The following is a 20279-nucleotide window of genomic DNA, read 5'->3' as shown; positions in this document are numbered from 1 at the left end:
ATGTATTGCTGTCTCTTATACACATCTTTTCACATGCCACATTTTGCTTTAGACTACAGTCTTTTTAAAAGATATCTAGTAGTGTAGTTGTTTAATGTTGAATTATTGATGAACTTTGATCCTATTATGAATAATTGACCTTTATCACCAAAGAATAAATCTCTGCCCACTTTTGTTGGTATTTAATGAAGTTCATGAAACAATAATTTGATATTTTTTAAGGAAATATGTGTTTTATTCTGATGCCGCCTCCTTCTTGTCACTGTGTTATTCATATTTCATAACAGTAATGTTGGAGAAGAAAATAAAGTACATGGAAGAAATATGTCTGCTGCCATTTACTGTATTTATTTTTCCAGATTAGATGAATAGCACCATTTAAATCTATAAGTAATATATCTTTGGATTTAAAATGATAGATTATAAATTCAAACAGAAAATTAATATAACAATTAATACATTTTCTCTATCTCGTTAAAATGTGAATTGACCAATAAATTACTAAACAAGGAAGCATAATTTTTCCCATAAGGCTACTACATATTACATTTAAGCTATTAGTAATGACAAAACACCTTATTTCCTATATGGGATCTATTTTAATAATCTGTTAGGTCCATGATATTGCCATAAAAAGTATAAAACAAATTATTTATTTGATTTAATAATGCTAAAAAAAGTGTATTTGCACAATCATACCCTAAGTACTGTTGTATATAGAACAGTACTAAATGGTTAAATCCATGGGAGATTAACTTAATAATTATAGTAGGCCTATGTAGCTGATGTCGGTCAGAGGAGTGGCAGAAATATCAGAAAACTGTACAAAATAAATCAGTGTTATTAAAAGTTGAGCTTAAAACTAAATTATTCACTTAAAAACTATATAAATAAGCATAGGCAAAGCAAGCATTTCAAGATTGCTGCGTAGCAACCTTGTAGAAACCGTACTCGAATCTGCAACCTCTTGCTATCAAGGCAAGAGCCATACTGCTAGACCACACAAAGACCTATTGGTTAAAGTCCTGTTTACACTATGACTTGCCTATTCTCACTTTTGGATTGGTTCTTGCGCTACACTAGTCTTGGTTATTGTCTTTTTATTGGTTAATGTATTTATTTCCGTCTTCATATAAATATTGAAGCGCTGCAATATTACTACAGTTAGTGCTCAAAGCCTAGGATGTAGAGTTTGTAAATGAACTGTGATATGTAATTTGTATATATTTTTTTTAAATGTTAAAATTAATCAGATTAGATGCAGTCTGAATACAAGCCTAGTCGGTCCAGCACAGCCTATAGAGGGCTGTTGAACGATTCAAGCATTAATATTGCGCAATTGATTGCAATCAAGGATGATAATGACATACTAGAGCAGTCACTACATAGAGTGCACGCACACCTCCCCCTCTGTGCCTGAATACCGACAAATACGCAGGCCGTGTATGGACGATTCCATTATTTTCTTTTATAAATAAACTTTACACTACATTGACCTTGTCTTTGACCTTTCCTTCCCAAACTTTTATAATTTCTTTGATTATTATGTACCATTCCACTATCAGTGGAAAATTAAAAAATCTTATGATGATCCATTCCTTAGTTTTTGCGTAATCTTGCTAACAAACAAACGGCAGTGAACATTCTTTGGAGGTGGTAATAACACAGATTGAGTACTGGGGGCTAGCGAAGTGTACTTCTCTCGCAGGCATCCAAACTCATTCATTCATGGTTTAATTCTGCATCAAAATATTTGATCCATAGTTAATTAGACTGGTCACATTTTAAGGCAATGTTCTGGGCTGAATTTATATACAGTATCCACATAAGTAAGTCTAAGATATGTAAAATGTATGTAACAAGCATTCAGGATTACTAAATAAGTTACAGTGCACCATAAATTCAGTATTTATCGTACGATCAAAGTTGTTTGTATACTACAGACAACTGTTTAATTAAGGTTGTAAGGTCTGGATTGCCTCCTAATGATTCAATTTCTGCAAGTACTCTGTAAAGAAAAACATCAAAAATCATAATTCAAATGCAATAATTAATATTAAACAAATTGTAATAGTTTGTAGTTTGCAATACTCTGTATCTTAGATGGAAATATTTTATCCAAAGTAAACACAAGTTAATAACAAAAATGGCATAAGGGAATAACTTCTAGTGAACAAAAAAGCATCAACTGGTTCACTGCTGCATATAAACTACCCACATATTTAATGAATAATTAATTTAAAAAAAAAAAAAATTCTAAAACTCATTATCTATCAGGGTCTAAGAATGATCAATTCCAAAGCGTCAATCAAACGTAATTGACCAATCAGAGCAGGGCAAGAAATACGCTCTTATCCTACAAACACATTTTGTCTCACAAGTACATGTGTTTACATACATTTACGTTATTTTTTTTGTTGGCCCTTAGCAACAAGGAGAGGGCTTAGCGGAAGGTCGGCCCGAGCAACATAATTTAATTCCGTCCCTACACTTGGCAGGCCATCAAGCTATTTGAACTCTACTCAGTAAGCTTATCTTACCTTTCTTCTAGCTCCTCCAAAATCGTTCTTGTATATTCAAATGAGCCCAACTATTAAAGAAATTGCATTCTTAATTAAAAAGAGAAAATGTTTGTAATACTATTTTTCATATTTTAAAAATATATTTAAAATAAACAACTATTATTAACCAGTTTATTCATTTAATAATTTTAGTAGAAAACTATTATCATTCAATATCATTATTATCACAAATTATTATTATTTGTTTTTTTTTATTTTGTTTTTTATAAATAAAATATGGATTATGCATTCCATTGGACAGTAAGAATACAAGAAAAATATTTATTATCAGTTAAGATGTATGCCAATTACTCCCACTTTAGTGGTTATTTTTGACTATTAGGTTACCTTCTTTAATTGCAAATACACCAACAAAGAATAAACGTGTATTTAAATAAATATATATATATATATATATATATATATATACATACACTTTAACAAAATAAATAATAACAGAACTGAATACTGTAATAAATACGGTAGAACCCCTACTTTGAGACACCCCTGTTAAGGGGGCACTGCTTCAGCCATGAAACGAGTGAAAGTACAGTATATCTTTTTAACACACGCCCAACCCATATTCAGGGAACACCCCGATTAAGAGGACACTTTTATTGGTCCCAAGGTTGTCCCTTTAATAGGAGTTCTACTAAACACTGGGAATATTTGAATTGATAAAATACATAAAATATTTCTCAGCTGACCTCTTGCAGCCTCTTTACACATAATTTCTTCACTTCAACATCCTCGGTCCTTTGCCTTAATATACTACTGATTATGGCCCCATCGGTCTCCTTTTGTATTCCGTGGATTATCGGATATGAAAACTTCCCTTCCGTCAAATCCTCACAAAATGTCTTAGCATTTGAATATTCTAATGAGCACAAATTAGCATAATCGTCCCTGATTTGAAAGAAGAGACCAATAGCTTCAGATACTGGATGCAAATCACTGTCAATGACAAAAAAACAAATGTAAATTATATACAAAATTGAAACTGAAATTTATTTATTTATTCTGCCTTTAACGTGATAACACTTTCAGTGACGCAGCACTGATCTCACTAGTGGATCACATGAACAAAAAAAGTAGAACAAAAACAAACATAAAAAAAATATACAGAAACTTAACTAAAATAAAAAAGAACCAATTCAAATGAATTAAAAAGAAGGCAAGAGAACAGAGGGTGGTCAGAAAGATATAATTAGTTTTCTGTTTTGATCAAATTTTTGAAATTTTTAAGTTGGAGATCATTTAATTCTATTTTAATTTGGTTTGGAAGTTCGTTCCAAGTCTTAGTTGCACGGAATAAGAATGTTCTCTTGCCTTGAGTGAGTTTCCATTTTACCTCCATGAAGGTGTTGTTAGATTTATTCCTAGTGCACTGAGAGTGGCTATTTTGATTAAAAATGAATTTGTTACATAGGTAGGTTGGGGCAATTCCTTTCCGGCACTTAAAAGTGAGTAATAATAGGTGTTCCTTCCACCTATCATTTAACCTATTCCATCCTAAATCATTCATTAAATCCTTGATGGGTGTTTTAATGTCGACTGAAAGAATAATTCTTCCTAACCTATTCTGGAGAATTTGGAGCTCATTTAAAAAATTCAAATGATGGTGACCCAATAAAGTGCTGAAAAATTGAGTTTTAGAAAGATAGTATGCATTTCTTGGATGGATGGATTATTCAGTGTAAACACCAAGGATAACCCACAAACATCTGAGGAAGACTTATTTCCAGTGGGATCTTTCTGGTGGTAATTGGACAGCACACCAGGAGACAATCCCCTACTCTTTTCCGAATAGTGTACTGCATTCTTTTACATGCACATGGGCCATAATGCACACGGCAGTAACAGCTTAAATATCTCATGTGCACTATCGTAACTTGCATTTCAGCGCTCTAGCTGAAATACAAGGAAAGCAGCGATTAGAATGGAACCGGGGACCAAGAGATCTCCCCAGTTCAGCGGACAATCTGGAACTCAAGATGCTGATTCAAATAATTCTAAAGTAATAACATTATAATCTAAAAACTCAAATTTCTAAATATCTCATTGTAAGGCTAAGATTAAGAAATAATATTATAAACCATTAAATCCACATTCACAACAGAAACATCACAACAAATATCAATATTTTTAATTGTAATATTTCTACCTTTAATGTTTAATATGTAAAAATGAATTTTTATGCTCTTTTATGTATTTTTTTAATCATAGGCATATATTTTTTATATCATATTGTATTTTTATGTTTTTGGTGTTTGACACACTGTTGGGTCTTGAATAAATGAAAAAAGAAAAATGTATGCACCTTACGAATTCTAGTTTTTAGTTAAACAAGCCAGACTTAACATATTTTTGAATTTTATGACAATACTAAGGAGATTATTGTTGTTTATAAAGCTAAATACTCACCTTTTATCTTGACTAAATAACTGCATGAGGTCAATAGATAAATTAAACAGCCCACCAGTTTCTGTGTGAGGAAAGCACATAAAGATAATACCACTGTTTTGTTGGGTTTTCTTGAGGAAGATATATGTGATAAGCTAAATTAATTAGACACAGTGGCATATCTAGGGGATGTGCAGGAGGAATGCACTCCTCCAAAGATCTCCCCCAGTCAACCCCCTCACTGAATATGTCTCAAGCAAAAAAAAATCATTATAAAGCAATTGAAAATCACCTCATATTACCTTACCACCTAGCGCTCCCTCATTGAATTATCGATTCCCCCATTCCACCTTTTGGCCCATCAGCCCCAGCCCTCACCCCCACAATTTCAAAACTCCTAGATATGCCCCCTCATTGAATTATCAAACCCCATTCCACCTTCCTCATTAGCCCCATCCCGCCCCAAAATTTCAAGATTCCTAGATATTGCCCCTCCCATATTGAATTATTGAGCCCCCAATTCTACCTACCCCCACTCCCTATCAGCCCCCAACCCCTCACAACTTCAAGACTTCTAGATATGCCCCCTCATTGAATTATCAAGCCCCATTTCACCTTTCCCCATCAGTCCCCAGACCCTCCCCAATTTCAAGTCTTGGAGATACTGTACGTCACCTGATTAAAAACTAAAATTCATCAGTTTATTTATTACACTTGTATGTTTTACAATTATTGCACCACCACTCTCTTATTTTATTAAAATGGATTAGAATCTTACTTTTTATCACCATCTTCTTATAAGCATCTTCTGTTGGACAAGTGTTGGTGTCTCGCCACCATATATCCATTCCTTGTCCTTCATGGAGTTCACACATACGATCTAGACAGGTGTAATATATACAACTAACACTAATACCCTATTCAGACTACACTCTCTTGCAATCGGTTGCGATGTAATCGGTGGTAATCCAAAACTCATTACTCCCGATCGCAATCAACGAACGCATTCAGACCAACACAAACAAACTTTACATTCTAGGTCCTAGGCCTCCGGTGTCTAGGCCTATGTTGCCTGACCTCAGCCAAACAGTGCCTGTGGAATTCGTTGTGATTCGTTGCGATCAGATTCCGTGGTAATCGGGAGTAATAAAGATTGTAGCACCCAATAGCAACAGGTAACAATTGCGATATCGATTACATATCGACTACTATTGGTGAGATTTCACACAATATTTTACTTTGCGATTGGGTGTCGCAATTGCTACAACCGATCGCAATGCGATGCTAGTCTGAATGGGGTATTATATTCAAGGAATTTTTAAAATCCTTAAACAACTAAATGGGTTGCTTATCTCATACTACCTCCAACAGTAGCAGAAGTAAGGGATTTACAGTCCGCGTACAGTGTACACAGAGTGAGGCTTTGCTCAAGGCGCAAATACAAGGTGGTAAACTTTATTATTATTGATCAACAAATTCCCTATTATGTTTATTTAGGTGATTAACACATTTGCTGTTATGCAGAATGGCAAAGTTCTTCCACTTTTTACAAGTTTTAAAGGGCGCCACCAAGTTGACATATTATTTTTCCACACACAATAAAACACAACAAACATTTCTAATTTATTTTTAGACTACAATATTTTTATGTGCCTTTCTAATGTGTCATTGGTGTGTTTGTCATATTATACAATACAAAAGAATAGTTGGGGTGTATCCCCAACCTTTGGACCACAACAACTTTCAAGAATGTTATCATTCATGCATATAGCATAAAAACGGATTAACAATGGCAGTGAAGCGTGCACAGTGTAGTTGAACTAATGCTATAATCCTTTACACCCAAAGGCAAAAATTAAAGATAACATATTTCAAATTTTCTGGCTGCTATTTTCCATCTTTTATTTTGAAAACTTTTCAAATTTAGGTATTTTCTTTTTTAGATTAATATACTACATACTTTAAAGATATAATAACTCTTATTATATTTATATAGTTATTTACAGTATTTTTATTTGTATTCCAAAGTTAACGGGTTGCTTTATTCTTTTTGTATTAATTTTTAATGTAACCGAGCAATGGCATTCGTATGTGTTTAAAAAACAAAAAAATAATAATAATTATTATTATTATTATTATTATTATTAAACACATTAATTAATTTTTCGTTCAGTATTTGTACAAGAACTTCCTCTGTTTCTGCATAAATACAAGACTACATTTTGTTGAGAAAAAAAATTTAAATTATGATGTTACACAAAAATACAAGTTACAATTCTTATACAAACCTGCAAATATTTTAGAACAGTTAGGATGATCTAAAGTTAGAATCTTTTGAAGGGCTAAAAAGTATATGTAGTTTCCCGTGTTGATAGTGTGTGGCACACCATACAGATGATGGGCTACAGGTTGCCCTCGCCTTAGACTAGAATTATCTTCTATGTCATCAATTCTATAAGAAAACAGATGAAACAGGTGAATAATTTACGGTAAATATGAATATTACATAAATATTGTGAATAGAACTACAGTATGCTTCGTTAAGACTTTAAACCAAAAATATCAACATCAAATATCTCAGCTAGTACACTTAAAATTTATCTCATTTAAAATGTAATTTATCTATGAATATAATTATATAGGGATTTATACCAAGCCTTTTGCTAAGGGATTCAAGGCACTGGCAATATTGTTATTATTACCGATGGTCATTGGATCCATTTAATCAAACCAGCACAAAATGCAACCTCCTCCACAACCTGGAAAGTATTCCCTGTCATGCTTGAAAATTAATGTCAATAGGGACTAATACATTCAATGCCACGTCACCTTACCAGGTACCCATTTATACTCTTAAGTGGAGAGAGACAAGCGTAGATAAAATGCCTTACCCAGGGACACAAGCGAAATTCACAGTGACGGTTCAAACCTCCAACCTTCAGGTTGAGAGACTGAAATGCAAATGCTGTGCCAACCGCTGCCACAAATGCATTTTATAACATAATATTTTTAAATCATTATCATTCCATGCTGACATGGGTTATAAAAAAAAGCTTAGTGTCCTCTTGTTGGGTTACGGCTTTAATGTATAATGAACCATTTGACAAAAAATGTTGACTTACAGTAAACTTGCATTATGTAACATCTGTGTTCCATCAGCAATGATTTCTAGTTTGTCCTCAGGTATACAAAGCCAGTGATTAAATGCCTTCAAATTTAAGCAAAAATTTAAAAAACATGATGATGGTTATTTTATCGTTATCTTAAAATGTTTCATTCATTATCATCATCATCATTAACAAAGCTTTTCGTCTCCTGACATTGCGCACCTCACTATCTCTTTCCAACTGGTTTGATTGCTGCCATTAGGTGCATGGACCCAATATTTATATAATCCTTAAAAAAAAATAAATAAAACTTTGCCGAGCCTGTGGGCTCACAGGGCTGGAGCTTATCCCCAGTTTCTGTAGTGAGAAACAAAAAATAATACAGCAATAGGTAGTTTTTGCCGCACGACGTTAAACTTGTATGACGTCATAATTTATTCATCTTGCGTTTTGGAGTACATTAATTTCAGGATTTACGTGCTCGACGTACGTTAGTTACGGGTTTGCGCATGCATGTTTCGATTTGTTTTGGGGCAGAGCTATCGCGTTGCATGTTGGGTACTAACGTTAAAGTTAAGGTTAACGTCGTGTGGCGAAAACTACCTATTAATATTAATATTATTAATATGTCATATAATTAATTGATTAATGGACATAAATCTCTATTGATATACTCTGGCCATTGACATGCACCAGCTCTATGGATATATCTTTATCTATTTTTTAATTACAAATTTAACAGAAAATACTAACTGGGGTATGTCTAAATATTACTTGATAATTACCTTGTATTAATTTTACACTTTATTAAATTTATATTTTCATAACAAATGCAAAATTGGTTAATGAAAAAATGATTTTATCATAGGAATACTACAAACCTTTACTTGATACATTATGAATATACGATGAAGTAGGCCAATGCCATAAGCCCCACCCCTTGGAGATTGTTGCTAAGGTCCCAAGGCCCTGTTTTAATTGGTTAATGCTATGGTAGTAGTTTGATTGGCACTCAGAAAGGTCCATTCATTTTTATAAGATTAACCTATATTTCTCTGTCTGGCATTTACCGCAAGCATGGTATACCGGTACCGGTACTGGTAAGGGCATTTTTTAATGCGTCTCTTCCTGAAGGTTATAAAGCGCAGTTCTCTTCCCTGGTCATTGGGTCCACATGCTTTAAGTGTTGATTCTGGTAATCAGTGCAGGAGCAGGCAACCCCACCAGGTACTCATTATACTCCTGGGTGGAGAGATGCAATGCAGATAAAGTGCCTTGCTCAAGGACACAAGGGAAATGCACAACGACGGATTGAAACCCCAACCACAAGGTTGGGAAACCAAACCGTTCTCGCTGCGCCAAACTGCTTCCACATACTGTACAATGCAAGATTAATCTGTTTGTATGGATAGTAAATAGTATACTGTATGCACCACACCAAGGGAACTAACAAGATAACCCTACACATACCTTGTAAGTAAGACATTTTGATTTCATTTTGAACCTTGCTTATTTTGAATATGAAAGGAGAGACATGGAATAGCCTTTCTCTGTGTCAGAGGAAATTTTCTTGGCATCAAATTCAAGAAATGCCCCAAACAAATGAATGTTAGCCATTAATTCATATAAAAATGTATGCACTCTTGATTAATTTCATGATACAATATTGTTTATTATATATTTTAATTAGAAAAAAAATGTTTAAAAACTTTACTTTTATTAATTTCATTCGAATCCTTTTCCCTGGAACTCTGAGACAATATTTATATGGTTCAAGTAAAACCTGAAAAAAAAAATTATCAGTACATTAGTTTACTGTCTGCAAAGACAATCAACAACAAAAATCATGTGAATAAAAAGGGGAAAAAAAACAACTCAATATTTTTTACATTTAAGAGACAAGGGGTGGGTTTAGAATTTTTTTTAAACAAGGGGCACCAATTTCATATAGGCCTAGATGTAATACAATTAAACCTAACAATGGTATGATTTGTGCTCAGTATCTGTTAAGAAACATGACATTCAATATTTCTATGTTTAGTTATTTAACAATAAAAGATGACCAGTCCCTAAACCCTTCCCTGGAGAGCACAGAATTCTAGCATTTCAAACTTTTACACATTCATTTTGATATAATGCAAAAACACAACGCAAAAACACAAAGGAGTACCACAGTCGTGTCATCACAACGCCAGGTAGCGCCCTCTGTTAACCAGACATTGGTTACCGTTCATTATGCCTGAATGCCTGCATGCTTTCTGGAATAGGCATCTTAAAGTCTAATATTTTACCATCAAAATGTACTAAAAACACAAAAAGCTTGCATTATATTAGTTATTGAACACAATAACTAATTAAAATTTACAAAGAGAAATTAAGATACAATTTCTTAATAATTACGTTAGAAATTTGGATCAATGGTTTGTGAATAGGGAAAATGGCGCCGGTTGAACGAATTTTGTGTCGCCGATAGCAACAGAGCAGTATCGCATGGTATCGTGACTTAACACTTTAGTACTCTATAGAAATTGTTTCTAATGCCAATAGAAAAATATGTTTTTATAGTTACCTCATTGAATTCAGATTCCATCTCAGTCAAAAACTATTTGTTTATTTCAGTTGTGAGTTGCCTTTTATACTACAAAACAAACAGATGTGGTTTTACTCCAAGTATCAATCAAAGTATCAGGTAACAGGTAATCACATCTACATGTTTTGCTAAAGTTCTATTAAAGCATGCCCATTAAATGTGGGTCAACTTGAGCATAATGTGCCTACTCATGCATGTCCTAATCCAGTGCAATTGCAAACAATAAATTAGAGGTACCTGCATAATTATTTTTAGTTGCGGTACATTTGAGATTCCATTCAGGATTTAGTTTTTCATTATTTGTATTTCACCAACTCACCATGTCATTGTGCAGCAATCAAATAAAAATAAAAATTGAACATTATACAGCTTGTTTTACATGGGTGGTCTCATAGCAACCACCCAAGAGTAGCATTGGCGGTTTTGTAAATATTTTGAATTTTACTTATAATAAATAGGACAATTAATGCAGTTAAATATGAATAAAGTATGGACAGTCTTTCCAACCTGAAATAACATTAGGATAATTTTGATCACCCAGTTTATCAAAAATTGCCTTTGCGTATGGGTTTGATAATCCCCTTATTGTGTCGAAGCGAATTCAATGGCTGGTTGTTAAAGCGTGCGAATTGTACCATTGCCAAATAGGGGTATTTAGTTTGTGTGAATGTAGAGAAAGTTGTAGGTGCAAGCTCATAGTACTTTATAATAAACAAAAAGGTAATATTATTATTATACTTCAGTAGGTATACATTTTTTTAACATTGTGCAAATGTGCCTGTTACAGATACTTCTACCATGCATGACACATTGAAAATGTTATGGTCTGATTATCAGATCTGAAACCGGAGCTTCGCCGAGGAGAATACGTGGGCCTAGCAGAATATTGTCATTTATACACTGTCATAACTACTATATTTGTTATGTAAATACATTAAAAATATATCTATACATTCACCTACACATGCACAAACTAAAAATCAAAATAATATTTGAAGATTAATGCAAATAACATTCTAAATTTTTACTTCAAAGTTAAGCTCCTTCTGCTCGACAATACGGCCGAATACTCATTCGCCATTCTTAAGCATTGGCTTCTAAACTGACTTGCTACAGAGTGATTCTTACAAAAATAACAAGTCTGACGTCATTTATTAACCAATCAAATTGATTTTTACATATGTTGTAGTTAATAAATAAAGCTACATGTTGCCACAACAATGCCGAAAATCGGCCCAATATCAGCGGAGCTACTACAAGGAAACTTTGGGCGGTTCACCACATTTCTGCTAAAACCGTAGGTTTTACACGGAAAAATTTGAAAAACCATGGTTAAAAAATTAAAAATTCCGACGAGATTTGACAATCTTATGGATTAAAATTAAGATTACTAAAACTGTTATTAAATTTGGAATAGGATAAAAAAGAACAGTAGCAAAAATCTGACAAGAAGAAGTCAAGTTATGAAGAGAAATGTGCAAAAAAATAGGAAAACAGCTGAAAATCGAACGTTTCGAATTAAATTAAATGAATTCGCGACGATCAAACTTATCCTAATGACAGTAGACTACTGTATGTAAATTGTCAAACCTCGTATCTTAATTTTGGATGGTCCAACTATAGATAGATAGAAATCTTTCTTTATTCTGGATACTCAGTCAGTATTAGTACACTGTTCTTCCCTGAGGTCCAGGGTATGATCTTAAACTACTTTAAATTAAAAACAGAATGGATAAAGAAATATATAAGTTACATAAATATAAGAAGCAGAAAAAAAATTGGTAAATTAAATTAGATTTTTAAAGGATTGTAGGGAAATAGAATGAATATTACTGCGGATATCTGATGATAAATTGTTCCATAAATTAACGGATCGGTATTTAAATGTTCTTTTTCCAAAATCATTCTGCCCTTTTGGTGAGATCAAAGTGTTTTTTGATTTGCTTCTTGTATTTATGTTATGATATTCATCGATTAATTCGTAAAAATGTGTTAAGTATGCTGGAACAGTTCCTGATAAGCATTTAAGTGTCATTACAAGAATATTATATTCCCATTGTTTATCCACAAGCTTCCAATTTAGTGATTCCATAAGATATAATTATCATGTGCACAACATTGGGTTTTGCAGTTCAGTTTGTGTAATACTTCAAGCTTAGACAAATGGATCTAGGAAGGATGAACTGGATGCAAAGATCAACTTGTCTTAAATTGGATCTTTCAAAAAACCTCAGAGTTTGAGGATCCTAAAATATTCCCCTCCACGAAAAAAGCTTGAGTCCCCATCCAGACCCCATTTATAAAGTCTGAAGCAAAAATAGCATGTTCAAGTAGTTAAAACTTACCTCAAATCACCTTATTTTGCAACTAGTGCCCCCCCCCCCTCACATAATCATCAAGCCTCTCCCCCGGTACCCCACTTCAAGTTCAAGATCTCCAGATACGGATACGCCACTAATCCTGAGACACTAGCCTACGGGATTTGTTTGTAATATGTATGATGAAAGTGAATCTAGACAATTACTGTATACAAATTATAATCTGGATTCTATGTTGTATGCCTAGTCCCTACATTAATAATACTGTACTAATATTATATTATAATAATACTAGGCCTATGGCAACCTATGTAATAGTATTTACTATATTACTGTATGTATGTCATGTGTTTGGGCATGTAAGTCTAATTCATACATATATTAAATAGGCCTAGTACAGTAGTCATATTTGAATAGGCCTAGATCATAGTTATTTTAGCAATTCCTATTGATGTTTATATTTATAGCAATCGCATAGGACTCTAGGCATAGGGCCTAGGCCTAAATAAAATTAAGAGAAAGAGTCATCTTGTCAGTAAATAAACAAGACTTCCTTATTCAGAGTGTTCCTTATTCACTAGCTTATCATCACAACAAAAACAGATCACATGCTTAAACCTCGGTCTCTGATTGATGAGGATGAGTATGCCTAAACAATAATTACACAACAGCAGGCTATACCTACTCTGTCAGTGTACCCTTGGGCTTTTTTATAGTCGTATTTAGAAAATTTGTAAGCGTGTAAGTTTCATACCAACAGAGGTCTTCCCATCAACACAACACAACGAATTTTATTCCTCCCCGTTCTTGGTTTATCAATATTGTGATTCTGCCCTCTACATGTGGTGTACGTGGAACCGGTCGTACGTGACGTATGTGGCGCTCTACTACTACAGTTTGTTTGTTTTTATCATAGAGCTTTTAAATTCTTATTATATCTCTATGGTTTTTATATACTCTTTGTTTACACACATAAGAGAAGCAAACATAAGGCCTAGGCGTAAACACAAGTTTATATAATGCAGCCGGCTTCCTTCCAAGGTTAGTTACCCTAGCTAGGAGGCCTAGCTAGTTATCCTAGTTAACCTAGGCTAGCTAGAATAGGCCTTTTTCACGAATCGGTAGACATCTTGAACAGTGTGACCACTCACAATTTTTGATATACCCAAGGTCTGGGTCGAAATTACCCAAGATTCAGCAAAAATTGTCCAAAATTACCCAAGCTTCCTGAAAATGCATTAAAATTTGAAAAATACGTGTTTTTCGCATGTATAGTTTCCCTTTTAGGTCAATTTATAAACCAATTTTTTATTGTAGTTATTTGTGTTAATTATTAAAATTAATATTCATGAGGTGATACAGATAGAAAAAAACGCGCAGTCGGCCAGTGTTATCAGTAGATCAGTGATCAAGTTTTATTATGTAATGCATTAATTAGGTAAGATCAATGGCAACACAAATCACAAATAAACAATTGTGAACCCATGTTTATAGCAATTAACAGTCAATTAACAATGTTATGTGCACTTCGTTGAGTTTTGCTTACTTGAATGGACTGAAATATACTTTGTTACTTCTTAATTCTTCCTCTATGACAAAAATATTTAATTTTCTTTAGTAAAAATAAAATACCCAAGGATTTGAATGGAATACCCAAGAACCCAAGACCAAGTCAAAGCACCCAAGATCTTGGGTAATACCATAGAGAAGATAGTTCTATTTTCTCTATGGTAATACCCAAGCAGTGGTCACGCTGATCTTGAAGTGATGACAAACATTGCGAATCAGCGGTGCGTAACCAACAGAAATAAGATAAGCTTTTGGGCTGATTTTCTGACATCATGCTTTTTAAAAAATCATAACTCCATAACGGGGCGTCGTATCCAAAAAATGTTTCCAGGAAAATGTTCTTAAAAGACCAGTCTACACCACTATATGATTGAAAAAAAATTGAAAAATTTGTTTGACCTCTGAAATCAAGATTGAAAAAGAAAAGCCTATCTTAGTAGTGTATTAAAATAGGCCAATGCATTACAGTGCAGTAGCATAGGACTTTCATGTTGTTATTGTTCCAAGTAGCATTAATATACATATTTCTCTTATTACAAAATACAGGTTATGTTTTATAAAGAGGTATAGTATAGTAAATCATGTTTTTAACACAGGAAACTCTCATATGGTAACTAAAACAAAGCTAGTTCAGAGTATTACTAGTACTACAGCACTGTAATGCATATACCTATTTTAATACACTACTGAGATAGGCTTTTATTTTTCAATCTTGATTTCAGAGGTCAAAAAAATTTTTCAATTTTTTTTCAATCATATAATGGTGTAGACTAGTCTTTTAAGAACATTTTGCTAGAAAAGTTTTTTGGATACGACGCCCTGTTATAGAGTTATGATTTTTTAAATAACATGATGTCAAAAAATTTGCCCAAAAGCTTATCTTATTTCTGTTGGTTACGCACCGCTGATTCGCAATGTTTGTCATCACTTCAAGACGTCTACCGATTCGTGAAAAAGGCCTATTATGTATTATATAGTACAAGGATCTACTACTAGCAACTAGGCCCAGCTAGTATAAAAAAAGTAAGTATCATATTATTACTTCTAGTAGGCCTAATAATAGGGGCCTAGTCTAGCTAGCGATCATGAATTTCTTGATTTAATGCTTGCTCGGTAAAGGTAATTATATATTCTAACCCCTAAGCTTGGTGTTCATAATATATTTTAATATAATTACTATGTAATAAATACAGTTTGCAAAATGTTTTATTATAGTAAAAATATCATTCATCAAACTTGGGTACGGGTTTGTATAATGAATGGCATGTACGGGTTGACTAAAGATGTGTACGGGTAAGCCAAAATTGTGTGTACGGGTCGACCAAAATTTGGGTACGGTTTGTGGGTATAGATTGGCATGGGTACGGGTTCACCTGTATTCATTACAATCAATGGTACTTGTCCTATTATGCTTAAATAGACATAGTAAATACTATGTTAATAATTATTTTAATTCTGGGGTTTTTTAAGACATATTTGAGTATTGTAGACATTTGTAAGTCCTCAGGACCAGATACTGTAAGTTGATTATAAAGTAGTAAAGATGTTTTGAATTTGAGTTCAATAATTATTTTTGAATTTTCTTATTTGCAGATTGTTGAATGAAGTAGCAATATCATCCGTACATAAATGTAGGTTCCGATTCCACATTGATAGTACTGTAATCTTGCAAAACAATAGTATTGTATTAAGTTTTCTGTAATATAAATTTAAGTGACTATCTATCCATCTATCAATACAATTACTGTATGTAACTTTAGCATGCTGTATATTAGACACAAAGTAGAGAATATAACACAGAATACCTTGTACACATGGTTAGAAATTCATCAATTAACCAAGTTTGTGAGACAATAAATTTAAAGAGTAGTAGTTGTATTATATGGTATTAAACCATTTTCAAACAGAATCAACATTACATCAATGCTTCTAGTTCTGTACTTTTATTTTAGGTCACTAATAGAAGATCTGCCATGGGAGGATGTCATCATAGCGAGAATCCTGTCATATTTTTCTTTGAAGGAAGTCTTTCGTCTTCGTCAAATCTGCAAGGACTTTCGAGACATCGTAGACATTTATCTTGAGCGTCTGCAGTCTATAGACCTATCCAGTGTCAAAAACAAAATATCGGTCGAAACTTTCCAGTCTATTACAAAATCAAGATGCTTACGGGAATTAAAACTCGGTGGACTTAAGTGGTTGAAAGATGAAAATATTCTGCATGTCATCGAAGGCAATCAACTTTTAGAATCAATAGATTTGTCAGATGGATTAAGTTTATCAGGAGTGACGATACAAGCGATCGCAGTGAACTGTAAACTGTTACATACACTGCTGCTGAAGAACTGCCATTGGCTTCAGTCACCCATATTGGAGATGTTATTGTTACAGTGTGGAAAATTGACACATCTGGACTTGACGGCTTGTTGGGAGCTGACTGATGATACAGTGTTTGTTATATGCAGTACGCAGAAAAACCTGAAATGGTTGTCCCTAGCCAAGATCTATGGAATAACTAACAGATCAATACAAATATTACAGAACAATAAGATAGAATATCTGGATATTGAGGGTTGTTGGAGGATTACCAATCCATTCATAAGGTAATGAGTTTTTTTTTTTCATAAATTGGTACAGAATTTTCAATTGACATACAGTATTTGAATATTTAAATTATTAATCATCAAATTGTTTTGAACTTCCCTGGTATAAACCCACCCGAAAATATATGCTTGCCAGCTAACTTTAGATTAATAATGACCATTAAAATCTTTTATGTGCACATAAAACTACAATATGACTGTTAAATTTTTTGAGTTTAGTATTATCAATAAATATTGAAAGTTACTCTAATTTCTTTTTTTACTCAGGAGCCTTGGAGCTAACTGCCCAGAACTTAAAGAACTACATGTTAACGACTGCAAGGCTATAAACGAGGCCAGTCTGGCACGATTACGCGTTCGGGGCGTGAAGATTGATACTAAGCCACCGCAACGACTCCAACAGGCTGTCGGCGCTATGGGAATGCGTATCAATCTTGCACTTTAATTATGTCTGATAATAACTACAGTAGCACAATGGTGCAATCTTGATCTACTGAATATTTGGGTCATGATTTTTATTGTTTTTCTATCTCAAATATTTAACACTATTTACATACCACATTAACAAAAATTTGTTACCAAGTGTCATATCAACTGAAACAGAAATCAAAAGCACAAAACCAAAGTTTGATAATTGTATGTTGCCGCCTCTCTTGTTTTTTGGCATCTACAGGATACAAATCCTGAAATCCAGATACTCATTATATAGAAGTGGTGTCCGTTTCAGTGTTGTTAAACACTCTCTGTATTGCAACCACTTATTTGCCAGGCGGCTATGTCAGTAAAAAGCAATACTATATTGCACTAACTGCCTATCCACCTCTTTGTGTGATTTCTCCTTCGGTCATACCTAACCCTAATATCCAGTCCTGCATTGGCATTGTTTTGCTTTGCAATGCATGGCCTTTATTGTCTCTGTGCTGCTTTTAAGTCTCAGACCACCTCAGTTACCACTTCGTCTCCAGCATGGTCACAAATCAACTACTTGGGTCTACTGTATGTCGTACAACTCTATGGATAATGTTATCGCCGATGTTCAACATCCCTTTTTTAGAGCAAGCTTGTTTGAACTATTGTTGATATGATAAACAATAGATTGTTGATACGACTACCCTCAGTATTCATGCAATGCCATCACACCAACATCATATTCCCAGGTTACCATGAAGTACCTGTGAAACAGAATGTCACACCACAAAAAAAAAAATGAAATGTTGCCAGTTAGGCTACTGTTTGTCCTCAATGCCAGGTCCAAGGTGCTGTGAAATTTCATTCCATTGGAACATATCTAGGTATCATTTGTCCCTCCAACATTAATTGGCAAGCCTTGAGTTTTTTTGTTTGTTTTTTATCATATACAGTACAATGGCATTCCAGCGCTAGACTAGAGGCTACCTAGATACATGCTTGTTTGAAAGGAGAGCAGCCCACTGCCTCAGAAGGGCCTCTTACTCAAATCATTTTGATGATCTGGACAACCTCATGGTAGAAATTTATATAATGGAAATAACTTTCCACTGCTTAAAATCAAGACCAAAATTTTTAAGTTCCATACCATATTACACACAATTACTCTGCATCTCACAGCTCCCCCTCTTGTCATCCTGGCATTTGAGACAGCGGTGGTACCAGAAATTTGCTGGAAAGGGGTTTGACAGGGCCTCGGTTGACAGCCCGGAATAAAACAGTTCTAGGTAGGGTTCACAGGGAGAGTTTGGATTAGTATGGATTAGTTTATGGATTAGTATGGGACAAATCCTCCACAAGGGGGAGACAAATCCTCCCAGCCCCCTGCTGGCGTCATCGCTTATTTGAGCCACTGGCTGCTCCCCTCTCTTAGAGAGATGAGGTTGCTTTGTTTTTCAACAATTTTATACTGTATAATGATTTTAATGGACTGTCCCGAGTTTACTCCGAAATTCCTTATTCAGGAAACGCGCAAAGGTGCGAAGTGTGGTCAGCAGTGACTGGAATAAGTTTAATTCACAACATGACCCCCAAGGTTGACCCTGAAAACAACTGCTTCAAGGTGCTTAACTTTATTACAAATTTTAAATTTTAAAAGTTTTGTTTTTGTTTTAATTCAAATAATCTACAAGTTGTTTATATAAAATGTAGATTTTAATTATTTATTAATACTAATTATCTAAAAAGTTGTTATATATATTATTTCAATTTGTATTTATTATATTAATTTCAAAGTGTCCAAAAAGTATGACAACCCGGATGTGCTGATAATCATGTGGGATCAAACTGCAGATGTTGCATAGACAAATTTGGGTTGGGGAGGCAGCAGCCAGCCTGGGTCCCGTAAATTTTTCAAAATTAAAAAAAAAATTTGGGGGAAAAGAAAATTGCATTCATATTTGTAGGCTAAGGAGTGCCATTTCCAGTCATCTAGAAGTGCACAGACATAAAATGTCATACTTCAGCCGCAACCACGGTGGGGCTGAGGTGGTCTGGACCCACCATCTATAAAATTAACTTTCTGGGCGTTCTATACCAAATGCCTGGATCCCCTACTGTGATGTGCTGTAAAGTTACCTCTGCACCCACTCTACCCCTATCAAAATCAATTTTGATGACACTTGTGAGTGTATTGTTTCATAATAATTTTTGTCACCTACGTATCTCTGTTGTATCAAATATGGTATACGCTAATGAAGTCTACACAGTACACAAAATATTTGTGCCTAATAAATTTGTTCCAAAAATATGTCAGTCCTACTGTGTTTATTTATGTTAATGGTCATATGTTGTACTTGGTATGGAAGAATACAATAAATCTGACAATGACAGCAATCAATTTTTCTCATAAATGTATTATCATCTGTATATACAACTCTTTTACAATAATGGAAAAATAACTCCATCTCTGATTTTATATATATATATATATATATATATATATTGTAATAGCATAACATCATTTCTATATCCTGAAATATCAACCGTGTTCATCTTCATTTCAATTAATTTTATACTAGCCTGGTTCTCACGAGAGCCCTAGTATCCGGATCGGGAGCCAACCGTTAGCAAGCGCTATCGGTTAGCAAGTTGAGGCCGTTTCTATCATCAACCAATCACATATACACGTTTACAATTTCCAGATTCTTATGGGCCAATGA

General features: G+C 33.9%; 2 protein-coding genes across 6 annotated transcripts; one reads left to right on the top strand and one right to left on the bottom strand.

The window, feature by feature from the left end:
* Window positions 1–215: 215 nt before the first annotated feature.
* Window positions 216–13834, bottom strand: LOC117121288 (geranylgeranyl pyrophosphate synthase-like). Of its 4 annotated transcripts, none has more exons than XM_033266421.1 (10): window positions 13734–13834; window positions 10641–10709; window positions 9786–9854; window positions 8087–8172; window positions 7253–7416; window positions 5743–5844; window positions 4986–5046; window positions 3269–3515; window positions 2541–2590; window positions 216–2008 (listed from the first exon to the last, which is right to left on the bottom strand). In XM_033266421.1, exons 2-10 carry the CDS (start codon window positions 10659–10661, stop codon window positions 1921–1923), a joined length of 888 nt encoding a protein of 295 aa, XP_033122312.1. In that variant the 5' UTR covers window positions 10662–10709; window positions 13734–13834; the 3' UTR covers window positions 216–1920. The 4 variants fall into 4 exon arrangements, with proteins under 4 accessions (XP_033122312.1, XP_033122311.1, XP_033122315.1 ...); XM_033266420.1 differs by having other exon boundaries at window positions 13665–13785; XM_033266424.1 differs by lacking the exon at window positions 13734–13834 and adding an exon at window positions 13661–13680.
* Window positions 13835–13872: 38 nt separating this feature from the next.
* On the top strand, window positions 13873–19867 carry LOC117121289 (F-box/LRR-repeat protein 15-like). 2 transcript variants are annotated; one of them, XM_033266425.1, is made up of 4 exons: window positions 13873–14020; window positions 16142–16179; window positions 16501–17151; window positions 17419–19867. In XM_033266425.1, coding segments are annotated over exons 2-4 (831 nt in total). In that variant the 5' UTR covers window positions 13873–14020; window positions 16142–16177; the 3' UTR covers window positions 17597–19867. The 2 variants fall into 2 exon arrangements, with proteins under 2 accessions (XP_033122316.1, XP_033122317.1); XM_033266426.1 differs by lacking the exon at window positions 13873–14020 and adding an exon at window positions 15414–15571.
* The last annotated feature ends 412 nt before the right edge of the window (window positions 19868–20279 follow it).

This window comes from Anneissia japonica, unplaced genomic scaffold (assembly GCF_011630105.1).
Source record: "Anneissia japonica isolate Jap-2015-1 unplaced genomic scaffold, ASM1163010v1 scaffold131_len961581_cov171, whole genome shotgun sequence".
Classification (NCBI taxonomy): Eukaryota; Metazoa; Echinodermata; class Crinoidea; order Comatulida; family Comatulidae; genus Anneissia; species Anneissia japonica.
Note: the sequence above shows the minus strand (reverse complement) of the source record. Positions and strands in the feature narration are given on the sequence as shown.